Source organism: Falco rusticolus, chromosome 3, assembly GCF_015220075.1.
Source record: "Falco rusticolus isolate bFalRus1 chromosome 3, bFalRus1.pri, whole genome shotgun sequence".
NCBI lineage: Eukaryota > Metazoa > Chordata > Aves > Falconiformes > Falconidae > Falco > Falco rusticolus.
In genome coordinates, this window is record NC_051189.1 from 62,033,738 (window position 1) to 62,053,657 (window position 19,920).

Below are 19,920 nucleotides of genomic sequence, written 5' to 3' on the forward strand. Positions count from 1 at the left end.
ACGCGCAAAGCGGCGAGGGCGCGCGGCGGGCTCTGGCGGCTGCGCGCGAGCCGGCGGTGGCCGTTGCCCCGCCCCGCCGCGTGAGGAGGGCGCGTGCCTGGGCCGCGCGGGCGGGCGGGAGCGTGGCGGCCGGGGCGCGGCGCGATGTTCGTGGCCCGCAGCATCGCGGCGGACCACCGCGACCTCATCCACGATGTCTCCTTCGACTTCCACGGGCGGCGCATGGCGACCTGCTCCAGCGACCAGAGCGTCAAAGTGAGCGGGAGCCGCCGGGCCTTGCGCGGGGGGGGTGCGGGGGGTGCGCGGCGCCTGCCTGCGCGGCTCCCGCGGTGCGCGGCCTACCGGGCGGCGGGGCCGGGCTGGGCCGGGCCGGGGCGCAGCCTTCCCCCGCGCAGCGGGCCCGCGCCTCCCGGCGGGAGGGGCCCGTACCGCTCCGCCCCGCCGTGCCCGGGGAGCGAAGGGCCGCGCTCGGCGCCCGCGACCCGCCGCCGTGGGCACGTTCCGCCCGAGGTCCCGGCTGCGGTGCGGGCGGCGGGGCCGGCGGGGCCGGCGGGGCCGGGGAGCGTTCGCACGGGGCGCGCTTTGTGTGTGTACGCGCACGGCTGCAGGGACGCGGCTGCTCCCCCGACCCCGTGCGGAGCTGGAAAACATCCTTCAGCTGCTGCGGCTGCAGCGGTGCGGCTTGTCTTGTGATTCAGCTGAAAATGCGTATTTATTGACGGGCCCAGAGGGAAGAAGCTACTTTTTCATAACGAAGTACCAGTAAGCAAAAGGCTGAAAAGTTCTGCGTGTGCTCTGGCAGGCTAGGGAAACTGTAGAATACTAGAAACCTTTATTTTACATCCCTTTACGGGAAATTAAGTAATAGTAAATGAAAAGTTAACTGCTTTTATCGTTTTCTCTGCAGAGTGGGAAGTTAAGACAAAAATTCAGGAGTTGCAGAGTTAAGATCTAAGGGATGTAATTTGCAGAGAGCAGTCTTATCTTTTGTGAGGTCTTTTCTGTAGAAAGTTATGTCAAATGTATATCAGGTGTAAAACTAAACAAGCAACCCTTCTTCCTGAGGTTATATTTAAAAGTGACAACAAAAAGTAAGTCAAAATGATGTCACTCTTTGGTCTGAACTGATCACTTAAAACTTGCAGCCTCAAATGAATGTTCTTAAGCAAGTTGCCAAGAGGTAGGTAGAAATCAAAATCGATGTTCTTTAGCGAAATAACCTTACTTTTGCATGGTTAAAATATACTTTGTGAGACTGCCTTGTTAAGTTTCACTCTAAACAGAGTTTTGCAACACTTGTAAAGCAGTGCTATTTTGTGGCGTAGGTCCTGTTCTCACTAGGTGGGCCCTGCAGAATAGCAGGCCAGGAGAATTTACAGAGTTGGGCCGTGATGGTCTCAGCAAGGGTTGTGTTAGAGATCCAGGATGGCGCAATGAGGTGACTTTCAGTAAAGTTATACAGCGAGTGAATTACAAATGGGAGTGGATGCCAGACTTTTAAAGGTATCTTTCATGTGGTTACATTCATGAGTGACTTCACAATTTTTCAGAAAAGAAGTCAAAAAGGTGATAAAAATATATGGGAAATTAAGAAAAAGGAAGGTTAAGTGACTTACGTGTGGTTATAAATCAAGGCAGAAATATCAGTAACAGGAACAAGATCTGTTCCCCCAGTAGTGTCACTTTTTGTTATCCTGCTCTGTCTCTGGGATAATTGCCAGGAGCCATATCAGGGGTTTGTGACCAGATGTGAGCACGTGTGGTGGTGAGGACTGTGGGAGCTCTAGAGTGAAACTGGCCAGTGCTGCTCATGGAACAGAGGGAAGTGTTGAGATCTGTAAAAAATTGTCATCTGTGAATAATGTATTGTTTAAAAAATGAAAGCTTTCATACAGTAGTGGATTTTGTAGGTGTATGCCTCTTCTCCCTACCTGTAGTAGGGATGTTTTTGAGTGAAGTGCAGTTGTGTACTGAGCCAGGTAGAGTTTTCCAGATGAAAATGTTTAGTGATATATATATTACTTTTTTAAATGGCTGTGTTTTTTAGCACTACTTGGTAAGCTTTATATACAAATTGTATGATTGTATTTTGATTTTTCAATAGGTCTGGGACAAAAGTGAAAATGGGGATTGGCATTGCACTGCCAGCTGGAAGGTTTGTATTTATAAAAATTACATCGTTATAACCATAATTTCTCCTTCGTTTTTGAAAAAACATGCTTAATTTTTGCTGACTTAGTAGAGCAGAAATACTTTTGATTTGTTGTAGATCCTGTATTTCTTAATGGCAAAATATTTTTTCTCTGCTTTTATAAAACAGCTCTAATACTTCTTACCTAAAGCAGAAGCTAGCGTGCAGCCTTATATTAGCACTTAGGAATGTTGGTAGACTTTGTATCAGTAAACATAGCAGTAACTGGTGTTTAGGGAGTTGGAAAACAGTACCTTAATTTTTAATTGAATATTTAATTTTTGCATATTGTAAGACTTAAAAAGAAAAAAAAAAAAAAGCCAGACCTCTTCCTATTAAATGTTACAACCTCTGACCTCTGTGTGCTTGTTGTTTGGTTTTTTTAACCAAACCTTTCTGAGAACTGTCACGTACTCTGCTTCATCAGGGTAATAAGTGCATTCAGCTTCTGAATTGTTTTTAAACTTACTTTTAATAACACCATGATACAGTAATCCTTGTAAGTGGAAATGCAAGTGAAGCTTTTGAATTTCCCTTCTCTAAAAAGAAAAGCATTAGGTTGACTAGGTATGAAGGGTGAGTTTTATGTAAAAAAGGAGAAGATAAGTAATGCTCTGCATATGCTTTGGAAGAGTATAGACAAGCTAGAAGCGAGCACGGTAATGGATGAAAATTGTAAAATGAAGGTGTACTTTTGTGTCAAGGCAGAATCTTATCTTGGAAGTTACGGTTTAAAGGAGTAATAAGAAATGCCTTGAAATACACTTGTAATAATTACCTTTTAGCTATTAATTAATAGCAACAAAACTTTGCAGTGCTTAAGGAATAAATGCAAGAGCTGCTGTGAAACTTTGAGCTTTATAAAAGAACACGGGTTTCTAAGGATTAGTCTTACTACTTCCTAGAATTTAATTTTGCTTCTGCAGAAAGTAATGAAAATGTATGATCACTTGGACTAATACAGTAAGTGCATTACTCTGTAGTGTTTTGGTGTTATCTTGCAGACACATAGCGGATCTGTGTGGCGTGTGACATGGGCCCATCCTGAATTTGGGCAGGTCCTGGCTTCCTGCTCTTTTGATAGAACAGCAGCTGTATGGGAAGAAATAGTGGGAGAGTCAAATGATAAACTCCGAGGCCAGAGTCACTGGGTGAGACTTCAACATATTAATTACAGTTTATATATGTGCCCATATAAACACATTTTTTTTTTTACTGTGCCTTACTGATTTGTTTGCTTATCATAATGGGCTGAAGCTGCAAACTGTTGAAATTTCAGAACTAAACAGAAGACTGAACATGCAAATTGTTCGAATTACCAAGTTACTGGACATTACTGGTTTTGCAACATATTTTCTATTTCTGAAACAGAAAAAGCACACTCTTTTTCTTCTGTTAATATGGAGTGTCCCTGATTTGCCTGAAGTATTTGGGGAAAACAGCTAGATGACAACATTCAGGCCCGATTAGTGTCACTGCTGGTGGTGTTTCTTAGTAGGATGTTCCCTGGCAAGCAACTTGCAGACATGAATTTCCATCTGCAGTAGAATCAAAGTTGTACATTTTTTTCTGTGACAGGAGCTCATCTGAAACTGTCTCATGCTGTTCTTTTTTCGTCTTTCAAACGAGATCAAGTTTTGAGGGGAAATTGTTTGGAAGTGGATTTTCTAGGTAGCATTTCATCAAGAGAATTTTAGATTTAAACAGATTTTCTCAGCTATTCTTCATGTGTACTCTTATATAACTCAGTATAATATTCCTGCCTCAAACATTTTGTTTTAGGTGGCTAAAATATCTGCAGTTTTCTACTAAAGTTTTCTAACATTAAAATACATAATTACAAAGATTTAAGTTGTCAGGAGTCTTGGGACCCGGTGGGGTGTGGAAGCTCACTCCTGGGTGCAGTTGTGATACATAGCTTTCAGCTCAAACTCATACTTTCTTGGCCAGGAGAGGATACAACTTGAAAAACAAATGTTTATAACTTTTTTCCTCTTTCACCCTAGCTAATCTTCCTGTCAAATGTCTGCTGTACTCACCCATTCCCTTATCAGAAATAATTGTTTTGATGCTTCAGTTGGAAAATGTTTCATGGTAAACTTCAGCAGCACTGAAATTAAAAAGCAGTGTTGCTAGGCATTGCAGTTAATATTGTCACCGGTATGAATGAAGAGGACAGTTTCAAACTGCCTGTGGCCAGTATTCTTCTATTTTGTGCTTCTGTTATGCGGTTGGGTTTTTTTTTCCTAAAAAGCGTAATCTAAACAACTCTTTTTGGCATCAGAACTTTGATACCACTATGAGTATATTTCTTGATGCTTGAAATTGCATTAGTGCAATGACCTGCCACTTTTCCACTTCATTGGTGTGTAAAGACTTGTTTTTTTAAGTTCTTGATGGAAGAGGTAAGTGATCCTATGAAATGGTGTTGTCAGACTTTCATTAGGTTTCCTTAGGGGATAATTTTTTAATGGAAATTTCTAGCATTTCCTTCAAGAATTTCTGCCTTTCTTTGCAGGTGAAGAGGACCACTCTAGTGGACAGCAGGACATCTGTTACAGATGTGAAGTTTGCTCCCAAGCATATGGGTCTTATGTTAGCAACCTGTTCAGCAGATGGAGTTGTAAGGATTTATGAAGCTCCAGATGTGATGAACCTTAGTCAGTGGTCACTGCAGCATGAAATCTCATGTAAGCTAAGCTGCAGTTGTATTTCTTGGAATCCTTCAAGGTATGTTATTAAAACTGTAGGTTTAAGCAGAAGATCTAAAGAGTTAGTTCTGAAGTTTTGTAGAATAAATTCTAAAACTGCATGTAGAAGATTGAGTGTACTTTAGTCAGATCTTAAAGAAAGCTGCTAACAGTTCTTTTAATAAAGCAAGAGCCAGAGGAGTGTTTCAGAAAGCCCTCTTGTGCTCTGTGAGGTAATAGTCCCAGCTTAATTATTTTTAGCAAGTAATGAGCTAAAGAGCTATGGAGTGCTCTTTATTTATCCCACAAAACTTAACTTGGATTTTCGTAAGAGAAAGTGTTTATAAAGGGACAGTTAGATTCTTAGGTGCTCAGTGTTATACTTAACCTTCTTGAACAGGAAGGAATCAGAGAGGAGTTTGGTTGGGTATTCCTCAGCCAGAACACATACATGTAGAGGTTCTCCTTAGCTTTTCATCTTGTATCCTCCCCCAGCAATAACAGGAAGGGAAAAAACAATCAGAACTCCTTTGGATTCTGTTTGTCCGGAAGCGCTTAGTTGGCTTTCCCTGTAGACGTAGTGGTCTGTGGCCTGCTGATCCAGTTAATCTTCTCTTCGTTGATAGTAGTCTGTCCTGAAGATTGAGAGTACAGGCTTTCACTTTAATGCATGGGATGGGGTTAAAAGTTGATACAAAAACTAGAACTCATCCACGTTTAGCTTTTGTAATCTATCTTCTAAAACCTGAATGAAATCCCACTAAATCAATCATTAAAAGTACTGCAAAGAATGCAGACTGTGCCATGAAACTTGTGGCAAATACTTGACCGCAGATGCATATATAAAATCAATCCTGTTCTCTGGGACCATCATCTTGAATTGCTAAATAATGTTTCCTAATGATTTCATCTTAGTGGGTGTATAAAGTGGGCTTTCAAGTCAACAGAACAGAGATTGTACCGGTAACTGTGCATAGTACTTACTTCTGTTTCCTTGTGATCCCCCTGCCTTGTGATATTTTATTTTTGTTATGTTTTGATTTCTTTAGAGATTACACATCTAAAATTTAAAACAAGATTTGGTGTACTTTCTGTGGAATCACCTGTAAATATAACAGTATTTATTTTCACCTTTTAGCTCTCGAGCACATTCTCCAATGATAGCTGTAGGAAGTGATGACAACAGTCCAAATATACTGGCTAAGGTTCAAATTTATGAATATAATGAAAATACCAGGTATGCTAAATGACAATGTATAACACTTCTGGGATCTGAAAGTAGTTTTTAATTTATGGCCTTTCTTTTTTTTCCTGGTAATAGATGTGGAGGGGGTTAGTAAATAGTAATAATAGATTAATTCTGTCTCTGAGCTATTAGATGGAAAAGGAGAGGGAGACCTCAGAATGGTAACTGTTGTTAATCAGACATGATACTGGTAATTTTGTTCTGTCATGGTGCAGAAATGCCATGTTCCTACCAGCATTTTAACGGGAGGCTTACTCTGCTTCTAATTTATATGCTTAATTTTGCACAGGGAATTAATAGGGCAAAGTTGAAATTTGAATTGTGTTGCACTTGGCACCATTTTGTTCAAGGTGACCTTAAAATCCTTTTAAAAGCACGTTTATAATGACAGAAAGTCCTGTGAATTACCAGCATTCTGTGAAAGTTCAGTTTGTACGGTTAAGAATTCAGAAACCGAAAAGGTCAGGAAGTGTGTGCACAACCACTTTCAACTAAATGATGACAGACAACTTGTGTTTCAGTCAGAATGATTGGTGTGGGAAAGGAGCCAAGGTGTTTTGTGGGTTTATGCCTAGCTTCAGACAACGTTCTCTGTGCATTAACAGTAAAGAAAAGTTGTAACTTACCTGGTAGTAAATAAAAAAATGGGACACATGTTTATGATAACAGTGGAGGAGGCAGATAGTGGTCTGCTTACAAGCACAGAAAATGTAGTAAGTTACTGAGATGCAAATTTCCTTTAGATTTGTGAAAGGGAGAATGTCTGTGTCCCTTTTTCAACTGTAGACAGTAATGTTCTTTGTTGTATGATTTAGCACACTGTGTTGTTAGTAGTTACTGTATCTGATGTATTCCATTTCTGAAGAAATCTGCTTGTAACTGTTACTTAAATTTATGTTAAGAAACTTTTTATTTTTACAAGTCTCATTGTGTATACTAATCCCTTTTCCCCTGTTCTACTATGTCTGGTTTATATAACTTGCATCACTGGTCATTTTGATGGCATTAAAGGTTAATTTCTTATGCTGTACAGGAAGTATGCAAAAGCAGAAGCTCTGATGACTGTCACAGATCCTGTACATGATATTGCATTTGCTCCAAATCTGGGAAGATCTTTCCACATCTTAGCTGTAGCAACTAAAGATGTACGAATTTTCACACTGAAACCTCTAAGGTGAGCTTAAAAGGAAGATTATTTGGTGCGACGTGGTGCATACTATATAGTCTTATTTTAATAGTATCTGCAAAGCAAAAGTAGTAACAAGTATGCAGGACTGTTTTTAGCAGTCTGATTTTTAAGGTGACAAGACTGTGAGCAAGTCTGTTATTTTGTCTGAATATCTCAATACTCCTAATGTAGTAACAATTGTGATCTAAACTTCTTGAAAGATGTAGTCCTCTCTTTTTGTCATCATGTTCAAGCCCAGACCTTTGAGCAGTTGTGTGCAGAAATGTCACTTTTTTTCTTAAACAGGAAAGAATTGACTTCATCAGGAGGATTAACAAAATTTGAAATTCATATCGTGGCACAGTTTGATAATCACAACTCCCAGGTGTGGCGAGTGAGCTGGAATATTACAGGCACAGTGCTTGCCTCCTCTGGTGATGATGGCTGTGTTAGGCTCTGGAAGGGTAAGGTCACCCACCTGAAATACATTAGCTTCTTTGCATGCTGAATACACTTAAGAAATTTTACTCAAAGAAATAACCTTGGAGTAAAAGTTCATTTTAGATTTGTGAATGATAAATATTTTTGTATTTCTATTTACATGTCAGAAAAAAAGGAAATAACTTTCTGTGGTGGAACACTTGCATGATTTAGGCTGCTGTGAATAGTTTTAACTGTACCCTTAAATTCTTTCACCAAACTATGTAAAATTGTCATTATAAAAATTAACATGGCTACTGCATTACTAACTTTGCCTGCTGCCAAAACCAGAAAATCTACATTCAGTCACAGTGTTCAGGGAAAATGGCTTTTTTCTGTGTAAATTTCCGAAATCAACAACCACCACCCAGTGGCACTTTTCCTGGACTGTTCTCGTTTGTTTTACAGTATTGTAATTACTGTAAAAAGGAAAATAATTGCCTGCTGAACAAAACTGAGTTTTAAATTGTGGATAGGCAGAGAATGTCAGACAGCTAAAGGGCCAGATCCTCAGCTGTTTAGAATTTATATATTGGTATTGAAGTTCAAATCTAATTCACACCAGGTGCAGAGCAGTTGAAACATCATAGTTGTATCAAACGCTGAGCTTCAGAAGAGAAACTAACACTTCTTGTATGTCTGTATTTGCAGCTAATTACATGGACAACTGGAAGTGTACTGGTATATTGAAAGGTAATGGGAGTCCAGTGAATGGTAGTTCTCAGCAGGGAATTTTTAATGCCTCTCTAGGTTCAGCCAATACGAGTCTACAGAATTCACTAAATGGATCATCTGCCAGCAGGTAGGTTAATTAGTAGACTTACTTTCAGTAAATAGTCTCTTCTCTGAATCATCTCAATTTTACTTAGCTTTCGTATTTGTTTTATAATTTCTTTATTGAAGTGCACTGTGATTTATTGCATGAATACTTCTACAAGCTCTTCTAGTGTTGCTCTGTGATGGTGTCTGTTATGCCAGCGTTAAGAGAAAAATGAACAAAACCATAAGCCATAACTGAATCATTCCATATAAATAAGCAATGTCATCAACTATTTTCAGTTTGAGACCTTTCACATTATTAAAAGTAACTTTCTGAAATAGTTCAGACAAGGAGAAGCTTGATTGTACTGCTGTATAACTGCCCTTTTGTTTTAGATGCATGTTAAACAGTGAAGCAAAAATACCAGCAACAAATTTCTGTTCTTCACTGGGATAATGTAGCAGAAAGGAAGGAGGAAAAGATACTCCATAATGTATGGTTTCAACAATCATATACTAATGTTAGTTTACTTGCATTTTTGCAGGTGTACTATCAATTGAATAAAAGTTTTGGGTTTTTAAAATCTTCCTCATACGGCATTCTTATTGCAGATTAACTTGTTCTCTTTGTTATGTTTTTATTCTGTAGTAATTGCTGTTCAGTAGGTAAATTTCATTGCCTCTTCTGAAAACCATTTTGATCTGTGCACACTGAAGTCCTGATATCTGAGCCCTGCATTTGTATGGTGGAGTGTGTACAATCAGCTTCACAGGATGTGTCCTATGTAAGGACTGGATGTGGCCAGATTCCATAGCAGCAGCTTCCAAGTTTTGTGGCCACCTTTTATATTTTTCAAATGCCTTGGGTTAGCCTCCATTCTCATCCATACAGAGCTACTAAGATGGCTTTTTTTGAGTTTAAAATGCTTATCGTAAAGTACTATGACAGTTTGCTTTTGGAGAGTAGCCTTCAGCCCCTGCCCTTCAGCAGTCAATCCCGAATGGCAGTTCTGGCTTCCAGATCCCTAGCTGTGTTGAACAGAGAAGGACTTTAACATTTTCATCACAAGATAAATGGGAGAGCGAGAAATGGTAGTGGCCCAAGCCTGATATTGGTCATCTGGTTCCAGGTGCTACTTCCAGTGTAGCAGAAAAATGCTGAGATGCAGTCCTGTCTTGGAAGTATGATGTCCAAAGCTATGTAACTATTTGCTTGGGCTCCATAGGGAGATACAGGATACTTTATACTTCTCTAGCACAGGGTGTGGTTGCACAGTCTCCTTGTCTAAGACTGCTGCTGCCAGAAGGACTCCCTGAAGTCGGTAGTAAGCTGTTGTAAAACTGAAACTTTTAGCATTATTTTAGGCTCCTTCCATTGCACTGTATTTCGAAAGTGGGTTTTTTTTCTGTTTTATTGTTTGCTTGTTTGTTTTCATAAATTATTCTTGGCTCCAATTTGGAATTAACATTTTGTTACAGAATTAAGTCTGTGGAATTTCAGAATACATGGTGTCTTGTCCTAGGATTGAGCCTTACTATACAAAAAGATGCACTTAACTATACTTTCTTTTGTAATTACATTGGCTTGAATTGCATAAGCACAGTTGCTAACTTTTGTCTTAGTGTATTAATGCTTATAATAAAGACTCATGTACTGACACTTGACTAAATTGGTATGCCACACAGCGTTTATTTGGTCTGTGACTGTGGATGCTATGTTTCAGTGTCTATACATTTAAACACTTAGAACAGCTGAAGTATAGGCAGATCCGGAAAACTTAAAGCACAGTTACCAGACTGGATTTGTAATCAAAATAGCTTCCAAACTGATGATGTAGAGTGCTGGAAAAAAAGTCAGTAGGGCTGTATTGTTATGTTGATGTAATTGTGTGTCTAGATCTATGATACAATTTCCATTCTCCATTTGTATTATGTCCTTTTTAACAGAAAGCAGAGCTGATACCAAGCTAACTGGAGTAACTTTGGTGTTTTGCTGCTTGTTGCATGCACACAGGAATGGAAAACGAACTCCTTTTTCCCCTCCCCAACGCCGTTTGACCTCTCCCAAGACACCAGCAGCCTGCTAACTACTAAATGCTATTCAAAAAGCCTTTTTAAAACACGTTGTGTACGTTTTTTGTACTAGCCTGCACAGTTTGATACTGTTGGAACTCCTGATAGAAAAATACTTGGAGAGGCTTCTTGTTCGGGGAAAAAAAACCACAGCCAACCAACCCAAACCCTAAAACTTCCATCAAAACACTTTTTTTTGAAAGCTTGTCAAATTAAAAGACTAGTTCATGACTAAAAGTGAGATTATTTTTTTTTTGTCCTTAATTGGGATGGGAGGAGGGAAGTGACAGTTAAGAGAAATTTCATTAAAATTGTTTTGATAAATGATCTGTTTCGCATTTCATAATGTTCATTGTTTAAGATTCCTAAACATCACAAGTTTGTAACTGCTTTGTAATATATGCAGCTGTTAGTTTTAAAGGAATAAGAAAACTGTGTTTTGACAATTGTACAGATGGTAGCTTTTGATAGTTTGGTATTGCTTCATTTATACCTTAGTATGACTTCAAATAAATGTTTTGTAAGTACTGTCATACTTTCTTCATCCTAAGAGAAGTACTTTTTCTGATATGTATTTGTACATTCCTATGGTAATAATTCCATGGAGTAACTAAAATTCTCTAAGCATAGTATCCTAAAAAATGCAAACACTTGAGCCATACAAAGATAGAAACCAAAATGCAGCTTGTTGTGAATTGTCCCATAATGTCATTAATTGTATAGCTGTTCATTTATGTAAGACCACAGAACTGTAAACAGGACAGAAAATATCTGTAGGTATCTAATATAGTTATACTAAAAGGCACAAGTATTACGGGTAAGTTCTAATAAAAACGGCAGAAAAATGACATGAAATGGCATAATTCTGAGTCTTGCATTCACCAGGAATCTTAAATTTACTCTGAGGATTTTGCAGAAAAATGTAAATACATACAAAGACTGTATTTCACTGAAAGTAGTTATTCTCTGTAAATGTATATTATTAATTTTAAAGCATTGTAAAAACAATGATGTTTTTACATCTATTTTGGAAGCGCTGTGAAGTTAATCTGAATTAGATGCATATGCAGAAAATGTACTTAAATAATATTTAATGTATATTTTGTGTCACAAATGAAGCGTTACTAAAAGCTCTGTTAACAAATTGCAGGAATTTTGGGAGAATTAAAGCCTGTTAATAGCTGTGCTACAACATCCTTTTGATTTCCAAAGCAATCCGTTCTTTTGTAAAGATGTATACTAGGATTCTTTTTATGGTGTTCTTTTCTATGAATTTCAGTGGAAAAGACTGTATTATTTTCCTTTGAAGAACAGTTTCCAGATTTGTCTTGTTTTGAATTACAAGCCTTGATTTCTGCTATTATGTTCTATTGGTTTTGGCATGGATATACTAAAGCCTTTTTTTTTTTTCCAGCATGTCTTTTCTCCTCTTTGGTTCTCCTTGTATTTACTACCTTTCTCTTTTTCTTGTTTTGTTTTTTGTTTGGTTTTTTTTTGGTTTGTTTTTTTGTTTTGGTGTTTTGTTCCTTTCTTAATTGTTTCAGGTATTTCTTTCCCCCTCTGGATTCCCCACGGGCTGGATCGAGATGGTCCAGTCATGCCCAGCTCCTTCCTCCTCCTCCTCTGATAGAGCACTCTTGCGATGCTGACACTGCCAACCTCCAGTATCCTCACCCTCGCAGACGATGTGTATCTCGGCCTCTTAATCTATTACCTGAGAATGAAGGGGTTTAACATGTTACTTTAAATAAACTCTGAAGGGCCTTATTTTGGTGTTTGTGAATGCTTCCATTTCTGGCTGCCTTTGATATTTCTTCTCTCGTACAGAAGATTTTTAAAAAAATTGGGAACTTCATGCATGTTTTGCAAAACAAACTACAATATTTGGAATATGTTATTTATGTTTGTGTGTCAAAGGAACATTTTATCAGTACCCTTTGAGCTATGGCAACACATACAAACAGTATTAACCACAAACTATGGAGTAGCTGACTTTTAATATGCCTGTCTTTTTTTGTCTTTTTTTTTTCCTTTTTTATTTTTGGAATCAGTTTAGTATGGTCTTGGATTTTTTTTCTTTTTGTATATTGCACTGACAAATGTGAAACATACTCTCAAAATTAAATATGCCTTCAAGAAGTTGCTGAGTAACTAAAGGATTATATTGGATCAACTTGTAAAAGTAACAAAACCATTCCTGTGTATACTGCAGCAAAATAGTTTGGAGTATTTGGTGACTTAAGAATTTTCCATCTTGCTGTATAAATATTTGAATTTTATAATTGTGGTTGATTAATAAACTTATTCTAAAAGGTCTGTATTAGTATGCTTTTTCTTGTAATAGGCTTTTTTTTTTTTTTTTAACTGGCTTCTGATCAACGAGCTTTTTTGGTCCAGGTGTCCATTCTCAGCTTTGCTTTTGTGCCATTCTGGATGTGCCATTGCCTGTTACGTTTTTGTGCCACAGGGTGTGCTCAGACTTTTCTCATGGGTGTGTGTGGAAGATCTGCAGAGACTACTAGAGTCTTTAGGTTTCAAAATACCATGTAATTCTTTTTCCTGTGATTGAATAATTTACTTAGGACATTGTGAAGAAATACTACTGACTTGAAAGCCCCCTTTTTTGATGTGTCAGCATGAACATCATTGCTGTGGATCAGCATGCTGGCATTGGCTCAAGCTTTGGCTGGTGTGGGACAGGTGAGAGGCAAAGACTGGACAATGAGTGCGTGGTATTGCTAGGGAGTAGTGTTACTGTGCAGGATGTGATTGCTGAGCTTGTTCAGCTAGATCTTGGGGGGAGGAAGGATAAAGGTGGGCACTGTAGAGAAGAAGTCATGTATTTCAATGTGCCTCAAAGTGGGCTCATGCTACTTAGGGTACAGACCACTGGCATAAAGAGAATGGAAAGGGCAATGTGTGTTCTTCTAAAATGATAGCAAGTTCCTGTGAATTTTACTTGTATTGTGAAAAAACACTAGAGGTAACGGTGTTAAGAGTGCTTGCTGACTGTGTGGAGGTAGGCTGCTGACAGTTTTCACCAGCAAGAACAGAACTGGGGAGTGGGGCTGGAGGTAAAGGTTTAGACCAGGGGTCCTCAAACTACGGCCCGTGGGCTGGATACGGCCCCCCAGCGTCCTCAGTTTGGCCCCCGGTATTTACAGACCCCCCGCCCCACCGGGGGTTGCGGGGGGAAACCAAGCAGCTGCAGATGGCTGCCTGCCACTTCATCCGCGCGCCGGCCCCCTGGTTAAAAAGTTTGAGGACCCCTGGTTTAGACCTTTTTACCAAAAAGTTAACTTTTATAAAACCATGCTACACTTTGTATGGTAAACAACAGAAATGTTACATGATTAAATGTATGGTTTAAAGGGGGGGTGGAAAGATTATTTCTCTGAGGGAGAATGAGTCTGGGAAAATTACTTTGGGGGGGAATTGGAGAAAATTGGGACCTAGCAGAAGTGTAATAATACAGGAAGTTTTTTAGGATAAGATACAGCTATTGCTTTCAGGATGGTTGGTATGCATGGGTTCTACCCCAGCTCCCTAAGCAACACATCCTATCATCTCAGCACCTGCGGACAGGAGTAACTTGGAAGGAAGGGGAACTTGGTGGTCTGGTAAGCTGTACAGTAGTTGTCACATGAAGAATATATGAGATGTTCACTGCTGAGCCAACCATTGTGGCAAAATTACTTTCCTCAGATGAAACAGCCTCACTGTAATACTAATGCACACCTCCATCCCAAAGTTACCCACTTCCCAGGTACTACACCTCACTGGGCATGTGATACCAATCAGTAACAAAAATATGTACAATTAGAGTCACTCAAGCTCCAACTAAATGTAAAGAAAGTGGACTGGTCCTGGACTGAAATAAGTCTAAAGGCTGGGGGCGGGGGGGGGAGGGATTTTTGTCTACACTCCCAAATTATGTTGAACACATCTGTGCATGAAGTTGGGTCAGGCTGACCCACTCATAAGTTGTTATGAGTGAAGTGACTTCTAATCAAGGGAGTCAGCCTTGGAAAGGATGGGGACAAAGAACGGATGGTGAAAAGACAACCCCTGTACATCAACAGAAAATTAGTTGAAAGTAGGACAAAGGTAATTGTGGTAGTGGGAGATTGTGACCTCCAACTCAAACAGCCCGCCCCCCCCCCCCAAAGAGGGCAAAACCCCACTTGGGGAGCATGCGCAGTTAGTGAAAAACTTCAGCAGTGCTATCTGAGGGTGTGCGCTAATCAGCATTAGAAGCCAGAAACTTGTAACCAATCCTGTGTATGACACTGGATATGCAATGTACTACAAAGTATAAAAAGTGAACAAATGAGGAGAGGAGTTAGGGAAGACTCCATCTGGGATCAGTCAACAGGCCAAGCCTGTCTTCTCCGCCACTGAGACACCTACTGGGTAAGAACTTTATTCTATGACTAACTCATGCTAGCTGTTATCAGGTGTATTGTAAGCTTACTTTGTAGTCGCTCTGTTATCACTGGCAATCTTTGAACTTTAATTCTGTCACAAGCTTGATAATCTTCAGCTGAAGTTAGTTTTGCGTAAGCCTCCAGAGATCTGAGTAGTTGTGATAAGGGATTTGACTCAGTGATGCTGTCAGTGGGGGCCCCTGAATGGGTCAGTCAAATCACGTTCCACCCCCCTCCCATCCCCAATACCATGGGGTGTCAAATGCAGGTAGCGGACAGGCTGGTTGGACACAAGGGTCTCATCTTTCTTGGGAGACTGACAGGCTGATCAAATACAAAGGGTTTGAGGAAACCTCTCTTCTTAATGTGAGAGTAATTTGAAAAAAAAGACAATTGAAACTATTATACTAAGACTCATTCCTAAAACAGAACAAACTGGTTTGGGGTATGCAAGGAGCAGAATACACTTTTGAAGGTTTAAGCCACTTGCAGAATTTCTGTCTTAACCATTTAAAAGGTCACTCCCTTCAATACAGTAATTGATCATTTTCTTATACTTGTACCAGGAAAAAAACGTAGGGCTCCTTCCTAAGCAGCCACCAGGAAAAGCAAGGTGGCAGTGTCTACACACACCGTTGTTTCCCAATGCTAAAAGTTTGTGCTAAGACCCTACAGTGTCTGTTGGGTATGCCTTAATTACTGCAGTGTAACAAAGTGTCAAATATATTCAAAGATAATTCTTTATGTGTAACTATCCTTGATATGGCAGATCTATGGGAAAGATTCCTGCTTGCATTTTTTTTTCATTAAATTTGCTTCTGTTATTCTTTTGGAGCCCAGAATAACCAGTTATGATAATAACATAAATGACCACTTTTTGCAGCTTTCAGTGTGTGTTTTTATAGTTAATTCAGCATGGTCACATTATTTTCCTCTGTGCTGAACATGTATTATTAGATATCCTGACTAATCTCTGTCAGACTCCTGATGGAAAAACGCTGTTACAGTTTCAGTGCAAACAAGTCGCATTTCCAATGGACTGGCCAAGTATTTTGACTTCAACAAATGAACTTATGCTGGTTTTGTTGCCAATCCTTGCCTTTCCCCCTGCCTGCCACTTCCACTGACATCTCTCCAAACCCGGACCTTGCATTCCGTATCCTTGACCTTTGCTTCCTCAAACTCATGCTTTCCTCTGTATTCCTCTGCCTTGCTCCCATGAGTCAGGATTGTGAACTGGACTTTTGTGCAGGATCTGGGCCCTTGAATGTAAGCAACAGAACCCCCAGGAGGGAGGGAGATTGTAGAAGGGCTTAGAGAGGGGTGATGAGAGCAGGTACTTGCAGTATTTTAAATTTATCTGGCACTTTGAAGTCTGATGTCCCTTTTATTCCTCTGAAAGAAGATATGCATTACCTTGTATACTGTTTATGGGCTTGGAGCACATCTCAGCTTGAACTTCCAGGGCTAGAGGGTTTTGGGTCTTGTAGTAGTAGCCAGGAGGTGGCTTTCTTGGGTTGTTTGGTTTTGTTGTCATTTGTTTTTGTTTTGAACATATTTGAACACAGTATGAACTTCTGATGAGGCTGAAGGTGTGAATGTTCACTCTCTTTCTAGCTTTTTGCAACCTTCATACCAGGAATATGACTGTAGAAGTGCACTGTGAAAATGTCCTGGAATAACACTGAATTTGATCTAAATCTTTTAAAGCTGTCATACACACATACACGTGTTTGGAAGGCATCTGCTGCCTTCTCATCCATCCTCATAAATGTGCCATTTTTGCTTCAAAATGGAAATAAAATTTTCCATGTACTGTGTATAAACTGCACATTGCTCAACCTCATTTACGTGACTCATATAACAAGACCACGACAGAAAACATAGCCAGTTAATACAAACAGCGCCTGTCATGTAAATACAAGCCGTCACCTAAGTAAATCCCGCTGAAGCTTTTTCCTCTTCACACGGCTCTGCCCTGACCGGGGCCGCAGGGCCGGCACGCAGCACGGGCGGCTCAGGGGCTCCGCCGCTCGCCTGCGCGACCCCGAGGTACTCACCGGTACCGGGATTCAAACTCGCCGCTCCGCAAGGAAATACTTCAAATAACCGATCGCCCCCGCCGCTGCCGAGCGCCGCCCCGGGGGCACGGAGGCACCGCGCCCCGCCCCCGGGCCCGCCCCCGTCCCGCCGAACGGCCTCGCCCAATCAGCATTCCCCTCTTCGCCCCCTCCCAAACATTTTCCTCCTGCCGTCCCCCGCTGGCCAATCGCCGGCTCGGATTGCGGCTCGCCCATTGGCTGGCGGCGGGGCTGGGCGGGAGCGGGCGGGCGAAGCTGGCGCGGGCTCGGGAAAGTTTGGGAGGCGAGCGGCGGCGCTGCGCACGCGCTGCTGGCCAGCGGTTGGTCTGGGCGGCGGCAGCCGGGGGTGTGTGTGTGTGTGTGGGGGGGCCTGTGTCTGTCTCGCTCCGGGTGAGCGGGTGGGGCCCGCCCGCCCTGTAGGGGGCGCTGCGCGGCGGAGCGGAGAGGGGCGGGGCGGGACGGGACGGGGCAGCGGGCGCCGGAGGGCGCGTAGCGGCGGGAGCGGCGGTTTGAAGTTTTGGCGGTTGGGCCGCGGTTCCTCCCGCTCCTCTCAGGCGAGTCGCGGCGCTGGGGGGGCGGTGGCGCCAGCTGGCACTTCGGGCTTCCCGCGGCAGCTGCGGGTAGGGCCGGGCCCATGCGCTTCTCTGGGGGAAAGGGGGTCGGTGCTTCGAGCCGCTCCCCGTCCCGGCCTGCGCGGCCGAGGGTGCCGGCGGCCGCCCCCCCCGGCGCAGCCATCGCGGCGTTCCCGAGCCGTGGCGTGGCGGTGTCTGCGCGGGGTGCTGAGGGGGGAGGGCCCGGGCCCAGGCCTTCCGACCCGGGATCGGCAGCGCTGGGCGGCCGCCTGCCAGGTAGCGGCCCCTGATGGTCGCGTCACGGGGTTTGCGCTCCCCAGGTGCTCGCCGCTGGGGAAACGGAGGGGGGCCGTCCTGGTCCGACTAGCTTTACAGGCTAAATATAGGCTGGCACGTCGTGCAGCGTCGATACTGAACGTGTAGGGCTGTTGCTCTTTTTAGAATGTCCAAGAAGGCTGTAAAACTGTGGCCCCCAAAAGACTTTTGGGGGAAAGGATTGGAAGTAATTTTTAAGCACGTTTGTGGACAAAGTGGGGCGATTGCCAAAGAATATTGGCTGTGATGTAGAAATCATGCATTTTTGACAGCATTATTGTGACTTGTGTAACTGTATAGTTGTTTTGTTCCAGCTTTCAGATGTTGCTGGGCCAGGGCTGACGGCGTTGCCAAGCAGAGTGCTATTTTGAGCAGCTTGTGCTGGATGATGGAAGGCTTCAGAAATATTGCTGATGAGACGTTTCCAAGCTTCTTGGGCCAGTCATTGAACAGCAGTGCAAGTGTCATTTTGGAAAATGTTACTATTTCCTCAAACCCTGGCTTACCTGTTGCAGCTTCAACTGTTGCCAGGAATAAAACGGGCTGTGACAACAGGTGAGACTATCAGTTAATACCTCTTGGTATAAAAAAACAGTTGGCCAGGTTGAAACATTCCACTTTGGAGAGGAAAAATTCTTTTCACAGATTATTTGGTAGATGATTAAAACTATTTGGTAATTAGTAGCATACTAATCAGCAAACATAGAATTGATTGTATTAGTGGTGAAAAATCTGCATTTAATTCATAACTCATAAATTACTTACATTAAAATTACCCTTTAAAAGAGTAATTTAGTTTTTAGACTGATAACAGTCAAGTTTAACTCGACTCTTCAGCTTAGTATACTCAGGTTTGAAGCTGTATAGAGAGTAATACATTTTTTACATGTGTATTCTCTTAGCTCTATTAACTGCTTCTTTAACTTGCCTGGATCTGGCTCATTTTAAAAAGGGTAGTGTAAGAAATAGTGTTATGGATACAAATTAACATTTAACACAATTTATAATGATTTGTTCAGCAAGGAGTAGAGTAAAGAGTAACAGTTGGAAGCATTTGCTTACTTAACTACTGTCCTGTGACTTGACAAGGAGTAAGATCAGACTTTAAACTCTTTCCAGAATGGTGTGTTCCAAGTGGGACAGCACTAGCCGCTAAAAAGGATAATGTGGTATTTCACTAAAGAACTACGGAAGACTGGAGAGGATCGTTCTGGGTACATATGTGTACCTTTAAATACAGTTTGGCTTGAAATTGCTAAGATATTCAAATCAGTGAACTTATAGGAGATGAGTGGCCATCAATATGATCCCCCCCCCCAGTTCTTTGGAAAACAGGAGTGGTGCGTATTAGAATGATTCTGTTGTGTGTTCCTTCTCGCGCTTTACAGGCTTTCTGATACCTGTGCATCCTATTTAGAAGGGAAACATTCACCTCTGTCAGGATCTTCTTGTGGTAATCAGTCAGATCTTGAACCAATGGGGAGATTTGCCCTCAGCTTCCATGAAGACATGTAAGTGAAACAGTTAAAATCGAATTCTGTCCTAAAATGCACATACCAGTATATAGTATGTAGATCTATACGTACTATAAGCTAATTATGGAATACTTCATAATCAAATTGCCCACCTCAGCAGCAGCTTCTACTGTTGGCCTTTTGATGGCAGTAACTGGAGAGCTCAGCTGTGCATTAGTTTGTTAGCTTACAGTGTTGGGCAGCCTGGGCAGCTTTTCCTGCTAAAACGCTGCATGCTTTCAGAAGAGGGATAGTGTTACAGGGCTACCTGTAAACATCCTGTGCAATGCTACAGCCTGTATAGCTATACGTAAACAGTGTTTGGCTGTTTAATTGACTCATTGGGCCTCATGTACATGACAGGAATGAATCTTAAGTGATTTTTTTTTTTTTAACTACGATGT

General features: G+C 41.6%; 1 protein-coding gene across 1 annotated transcript in view; it reads left to right on the plus strand.

The window, feature by feature from the left end:
• The first annotated feature begins 49 nt into the window (after window positions 1-49).
• LOC119144512 (centrosomal protein of 192 kDa-like) overlaps window positions 50-19,920 on the plus strand; it is an 88,390-nt gene continuing 68,519 nt past the window's right edge. The window contains exons 1-12 of the mRNA XM_037380010.1: window positions 50-255; window positions 2,105-2,155; window positions 3,196-3,342; window positions 4,710-4,921; window positions 6,020-6,118; window positions 7,161-7,301; window positions 7,602-7,759; window positions 8,427-8,577; window positions 12,152-12,340; window positions 13,243-13,421; window positions 18,317-18,557; window positions 19,391-19,513. Coding sequence (XP_037235907.1) covers window positions 145-255; window positions 2,105-2,155; window positions 3,196-3,342; window positions 4,710-4,921; window positions 6,020-6,118; window positions 7,161-7,301; window positions 7,602-7,759; window positions 8,427-8,577; window positions 12,152-12,340; window positions 13,243-13,421; window positions 18,317-18,557; window positions 19,391-19,513 — 1,802 coding nt within the window. The 5' untranslated portion in view covers window positions 50-144. The remainder of the gene's footprint in view (window positions 256-2,104; window positions 2,156-3,195; window positions 3,343-4,709; window positions 4,922-6,019; window positions 6,119-7,160; window positions 7,302-7,601; window positions 7,760-8,426; window positions 8,578-12,151; window positions 12,341-13,242; window positions 13,422-18,316; window positions 18,558-19,390; window positions 19,514-19,920) is intronic.